The sequence below is a fragment of the Athene cunicularia genome, unplaced genomic scaffold (assembly GCF_003259725.1).
Source record: "Athene cunicularia isolate RWA unplaced genomic scaffold, athCun1 SCF_22, whole genome shotgun sequence".
Taxonomy (NCBI): Eukaryota; Metazoa; Chordata; class Aves; order Strigiformes; family Strigidae; genus Athene; species Athene cunicularia.
The window spans coordinates 75,823-82,613 of record NW_020799289.1 but is presented as its reverse complement, the minus strand read 5'-3'; the positions used below and the strand labels follow the sequence as shown (position 1 = coordinate 82,613).

Here is a 6,791-nt window from a genome sequence, read left to right as displayed (position 1 = left end):
GGGTCCCCCGGGGGCGGGGCAGGATCCCCCCATGCCACCCCCCGGGTCCCCCCAGCACGGAGCAGCCGGCATCGGAAATAAAACAGTTTATTCGCCGAAGCCCGGGCGTGTATCCCCAAAACCAGGGGACCCAGCTCCCCCACGGCCCCCCTTCCCAATTACGTCCCCGCGGGGGCCCGCACCTCCCAACCCGACGCTGGACCCCCATTTCCACGCTCACACCTCCACGCCGTGCACGGGGACCCCCCAAGCTGCCTCCTGGTCCCTGTGGGAGTTTCTGGGGGGGAGTCCAGCACCCCAGCGGGGGCTCCCCCAAAACTCCTGTTGTAGCGGGGCGGGGGATCAGCCCCCCTCTGCAGAGCACGCTTGCACTCAGAGCCCGGCACATGGCACCGAGACTGCCCAAACCCCCCATACTCACCCCCAGACCACCGCGGGAGGTTTTGGGGGGAGTCCGAGTCCCCCGTGGGGACCCCCGGAACACTCAGGGCTCCCCCGGGGGGGCAGCTTGCCCGTGATTTTGTTGGCCCCCTCCAGCAGAGCGTTGTGGATGTTTTTGGCACCGGCCATCTGGGCCTTGATGAGGGGCAGGTACTGGGTGTAGGGGAGGGTCTCATCTGCCCCCCCCTCACCTTTGGGGGCTGCCATCACCAGGGCGGGGGCACGTTTGGCGCTGTCGAAGCTCTGCGAGAGGCACTCATGGGCTAGGCGCTGCAGGGATAATCCTAGACCTTGACAACTACCCACATTCGTATAGTTCGCTGTGTGCATTAGAAATCAGTTTACAAATCACTCTGTGTTTGTTGCCTAGGTTCCAGACGTTCCTACTAGATAATTTTGACCAATCCTCTTGGCCTTGGTACGGGGCCGTACAGGGGATTTTAGAGTAGCTTTCGGCTGCCAGATTCAAAGTGCAATAAATGCAAACAAATTATTTTTATTAAAATATCTATTCATTCTATTCTCATATTAAAATCAAACATAATTTAATTTCAGTTGATAGCAAAATCAGTAACAATTTGACAGTGTTACATATTCATGATAGTTCCAAAACCACTTGTACATATTCATGATCTCTCCAGGAAAAGGCGGGGTTATTCTAATGAGTTCTAAGAAGTCATTTTCATGCGCTCCGCCCTGGTCTCCTCCTAGTTACGCCTGCGCAGTGGCCCGTGGTGGTCGTGGGTCTTCAGGATGAAGATTGAAGTTGCCTCCTCTTCCTCTTGTGACTTTTTACCCAATTTGTGTTTCCATAATGTTGATAACTCAGTATTCACCGAGTCCCCTCCCTTTCCCTGGGACTCAGCAGTTGCAGCTCCTTCCTTATCTGAAGAGCGCCTCCTGCTGAGAGCCCCCCTGTCATTGCATTATCCAGCCTGTCCAGCCTCTCTCCGAGTTGTCCGGCATCCATGTGGTTAAGGTTCCTCACTTCAGCGGGGTAGAAGAACAGACATCTTACACATTCTAAAGCAAACTCTTTCTCTTCTACCCACAGAATCTTCTCCCTTCAGCAGTAGTGAATGTTTACAGCAAAATATTTACATTTGGATGTTGCTGGCTTGGAGTACGCAGTAAAGGTGGAACTTGAATGCTCTGCTGATAGTTCTAATGTTTGAAAGTGACTTCCAACAATAGGAAGAAATGGAATCTCTTTGCATGTGTGTGGCAGGTGCCTGAGCAGGTCCTCGAGGGTGAAGAGCCCTCACTTGTCAGGTGAGTGATAAAGCCTTCTGGGTTGCTGTTAAACCCCAGGGAGCGGGGCTTTGTTCTGTGGTTTGGGTTGCCAATAAAGCTCTTTGTTATGTGTTTTGGGTTGCTGTTGAACCCTAGAAAGTTGTTCTGTTCTCCTCTCACAGACATTTGAAGCTGTAATTTACGGAGAGCTAGTTAATTGTGTTCATAATAATTTTTGAATTTGTTGGTGGTCGGTTGTTTATTTGAGAGGCTCCGTCACAAGGTGCTGACGGAGATGCTGTTCTGTTGTTCCTAGACATGTAGAAAGATCCAATTCTTTCCAGTCATTCTTTGAAAAACTAAAAGATCAGGAGGAAATAAAAAATCTAAGAGAGACTGAGGTCTCTCCTTGATAATTGCGCAACTAAGTCCCTTTTTAAAGGCAGTATTAGGACCATATTAGTGCCATACTGCTTGCAGCTTGCTCACAATTTGGGGGGGGGGTTTCAGAAAATTGTTTTCATACGAAGAACTTTATCACAATTTAGGAAAAACATGAAAGTAGCAAAGAATGCAAAAGTAAGAAAGTAGCTCTAAATGCACATGTTAGCCACTTGGCTATCTGTCCCCCGCTAGCGTGCTGTTGACAAACGGTGCAGCATTCTAACTCCCGGTTCCACCTGTTTTCCTCTTCAGATTGATTTTGTGTTTGCAAGACCGTCTCTGCAGCCTTCCCAGCCACAGCCTCAGGACGCAAACCTTCAGCGCGTTTGACTTCTCCAGAAAGCGCGAGGCTGCCGTGCCCCCGGCAGGGCTGGCGTTTTTCCAGCGTCAGTGGGACAGCTCCGTTACTCGGGTCTCCCATCAGCTTCTCGGGAAGAAAGGCAGCGTGCGGGCATGCAGGAGGGGCCTGTTTGTGAGGGTCAGTGGGCGAGCTGTGGCTGTGGGCTCTTGCTCGGACCGGGCCCTTGTCTGGGAGCTGTTCCAGGACAGGCTGGGTACGGAGCGAGCCCTCTTCTGCCACACTGACTGCAGGCTGAGGGAACAACCTGGAAAAGGCCGCTTTGAAGGAGCACTTTAAAATAGCACCACAAGCAGAGTTCTCGGTTCTGGCAGCTGGCACATGCCTCCGGCAGCAATGCTTATGCTTCCGCTCCTCATCCTGCTGGCCAAAAACTTGGTGCTTATTTCTTCCAGTATTTATTAATGGATCATTACAGCAGACTTAGCAGGCAAATTTCTGATTCTTTTTGAGTTTGGACAACTTTATAAATGAAAAGGGATGAGGAGGAACAGTTCTAAAAAAATAAAAATCTACAAAAAAGCCCCAAACCAACCAAACAAAATCTCCACATCACACATCAGATAATTATTAACCTCTGAAGGCCTTAAACATGATCAGTGAGCTGGGAGACCCAAAAATACTTGCAAATTTGAAGGTCTGAAAACTCATTCCAACCTTTATTAGGCTGGTATCTCAGCTCACGAGAGCCTTCACCACCAGCACATGAGATGACAGGGACATGCTGGTAAGGCACATAAACCTGGATTAGAGGAAACTGAAGGTGCTTCAGCACACCTTGAATGACCCACCCGTTTTTTCTCTCTCCCCTTCTGTTCTTTTTCCCACCTTCCTTTCTTAAGCTGTGTGCACCCTGCCATAAAATATGTTTTTTCTAATGTTGTTTTCACAAGCTAGGCCTTTTAGCTCAAAGTCTTCCAAGTATTGTACAGGTATATTCTAGCTAGCTTGTTGAGTAACTTCTTCCTTTTTCAGATACAAGCTATTTAACATTTCACAGCTGCTATTCCTGTGAGAGAACACCTATTCTTAATTGAGACGTATAGACATATACTGCATTGTCTATTATAATGTTACAAATCAATCAGGATGTCAACAGCATTTGTATTCCACTTGCACCCTACTCAAATTTCTAGTGAAGTCAGCAGGAAGATTCTCATTGCTCTTCAGGGTGTATCAGTTCAGATGCCAAACACCAGCATGCACAAATGTCAAAGTTACTTCTAAGGTATCATCAGAGTCTTGATTTTCCCTAGATTATATTCAATATTTCAGTGTATTATTAGATGTGTTATCATTTTTTGCTGCTACTCCTTGTACAGGCTTCTAACACTAAGCAATAAGTGGACTTTTTCTGGAAGTATTTCTGAAGCTCTCCTTCAAATGGTTAAGAGAAAACTCAGCACTGCTCTAAGAACAGAGAAAAGATCACTGAAGATACACAAGAACTCTAAAAGACAATGTCTGCGAAGGCTGGACAGAATCTCTTTCCTCCGAAAAAAAGCCTATCTGAGATGATAAATCCTTTACTGCAAAGTGCATAGAACTTACTGACAAATGAATCTCTGATTAATACATGCAAACAGGCAGCACTCCCTTATTTTAAGTCAAATTAATGTGAAGAAATCCAATTTTGAGACTTACAGAAGGTGAAAGCAAACTGGCTTCAGAAGAACAAACAAAAAAATGCACCTCAATCATTGAAAAATAGTTAAAACATACTAAGGCACTTGAAAGAAAGACCATAACAATATCTCTGAAGGAGAAAACAGTATTTATCACTGGCTGCAACATACCATTTAAGGAAGTTACACAGAGTCTTTAATTAGGCAGCTGAAGGATAACTCTACATAAATCTAACCACACAGCTGTCTAGTCAGCGACACATACTACAGAGGTGTCTCTCAAAGTAACACATGTGCTCACTGACATTAAAAAGTAAAGAGTAAGAGTAGCTATTGCACCACTGTTATCAGTCATTTGCTTCCTCAGGATTCAAACTCTCAGTTCATTGAAGGCAAATACACCTTTGCATTGACTTGGGAAAAGAAAGGTAGTATTGCACTGACCATAATCCTAAGCACTAGGAAGGGATTTTCCTCTTAGTGGTTTTACAGTAGCCATACTAAAAGGCAAAATATCCATTCCCTTTCCCTTCTTTAACTTTGCTGTTTGCTGGAACACTTACTATGAAACTATTATGCACAATCAGTAATATATCCTGTTGCACATGATAAACTGTGAAAACTGAGAGAACGAATCAGCAAGAATTTTTACAGTACTGATACTGTGATGAGCTAATTAGGTAGAAAATTTACATAAAGTTTATCTACATGACATAGATAAAAATCTAAACACTCAATTTTTTCATGCCCTACTAAAAGCAATATGCAAGGCCAAATCATCCATCATTTAAACTTGACATGACGTTGCTAGGAAGCACAATTTCTAACAGTTTAAGTTTCAAAATCTAATTTAGCCTCCTCTCTAGTCCATGTAATCTTTTAAGATTACAATATATAGAAGCGATTAGCAGAAAAAGTCAACAGCCCCATCAAGAAAGATGGAACACATTTAACACCAAATAAGGTTGCTTACAAGTTTGAAATTTTGCAGTTCATATTTTAACAGCAGTGTCCCCAAGGTCTCTGAATACCTGCTGCACAGCAGACAAGGCTTTACAAGTCAAGTCCCATCCTACCTTTCCCTGATGACCTAAGAAAGCCCTGGAACCGCCAGCGTTTTTATTGGGGTTTTTAATATCCTCCTTGTAGCCACTCATGTTTATACGAAAACCTGAAAATACTGTAGCAAATCTACACATACTATTGAGGTGCCAAAGAAATTAATAATAAAAAGGGGAAAATCCTCATCCAAAACATAAAATTAATCGCTGGGAACCAATTCCCCTGCACAAGCAGGGAGCTGCAAATGAGTGTCTATAATCCTTGAGATGATGAGATAAGCAGTGTTCTGCCCATACTCGGTAATAACTTAGCCTTTTCACTCAGTTCCTCGGGTTTTCCCTTTAACAGGTTCTGAGGGCCTGCCCACTACTTGAGTACAACACTAGCTATTACGTGAATCAAAGACAAGACAGACTACAGAATGGACATGAGACTCGCAGAAGCTTACATCTCCAAGCATGCAACTTTACTGTAAATATTATTTACATTAACAACTCTTTATGCCTTTCAACACTGATTCTGAAACAGAATCGAAGTCAACAGGGAATGCAACAGTTTCTAATACAGTGGCATAACTACACTATTACAACGAACCAGTATAGTTTGTTTTATACAGCACACGGCAGTGGTGGTGAGATTCCAACATACAAGGACATTGGCGAACCTATTACAAAGATTGCTGTCATCTTACTGCTAGAGAACATCAGCTGCACCTACATACATATACAGATGTAGTCAGAACAGCTTTTACAGCTGGTGTGATACTGGGTATGAAACACAGGAGAACAGGGTATGTCCACTGATTTATCCAGTAGGAGTCTAGCACTCATTATGATGAAAAGCACATTCTACCTTCAAAACATGAGGAATTTGTATGATCTAACAGCTTTCTCTCCTCAACAAATAATAGAGCAACAATCAAAATTGGGTTTCAGTGAAAAGTCTGGTAGGAAAGAGCCTTGGTTTAAGTTCTCTTACTTGAGACAGAGTTAAAACAGGAGTGTTTCCTACTAAACTCAGCATCAATTTCAAGCTTACAGAACAAATACAAATCACCTGCAATGGCAATGTTCAAGAAAAGTCACCCACACAGCTGTTCAGCTCAAGATTTTATTTTTTTTCCTAAATAAAACTGACTTCAGATATGCCACTTCTGAGGTTCCTCTCTGCACACGTGCCTGAAACTAAGTACCTACACTACGTACAAACACTCAGTTAGAGAAGATGTCAGCACCTGTCGGAGAACGGCTTGCAGAGAGCAAGGCCATGGGTCTCTGCAGAAGCTGCTCGCAGCCACCTGAGGTAAACAAAGGAAAAACCCAGGGTACAGTGATGCTAACAAGGACTGTTATGTTAACAAAGAGAGAAACTGAGGTACATTATGACCTTGGGGGTGATAGAAAAAAAAACAGCACTGGGAGAAAAACAGGTTCAGAAGAGGGAAGGTGTTTATGCATACCTGAAATACCACAAGGGGCTGGGATATTATAACGTAGCTTTTTACATGTATGCAATAGATTTGGGAGTAGTTGCGGCGGGCAGAGGAAGCAAGCAGCCCATTCCATGTGAATGATAGAGCGAGCTTCAACTTTATTGAAAGAAATCACCCCTTATATAAGCACTCTACA

The 6,791-nt window shown here is 44.2% G+C and overlaps 1 protein-coding gene across 1 annotated transcript in view; it reads right to left on the bottom strand.

The window, feature by feature from the left end:
• Positions 1–199: 199 nt before the first annotated feature.
• The window catches only part of MED29 (mediator complex subunit 29), a 17,408-nt gene continuing 10,816 nt past the window's right edge, over positions 200–6,791 (bottom strand). Inside the window, exon 3 of the mRNA XM_026867274.1 lies at positions 200–711. Coding sequence (XP_026723075.1) covers positions 418–711 — 294 coding nt within the window. The 3' untranslated portion in view covers positions 200–417. The remainder of the gene's footprint in view (positions 712–6,791) is intronic.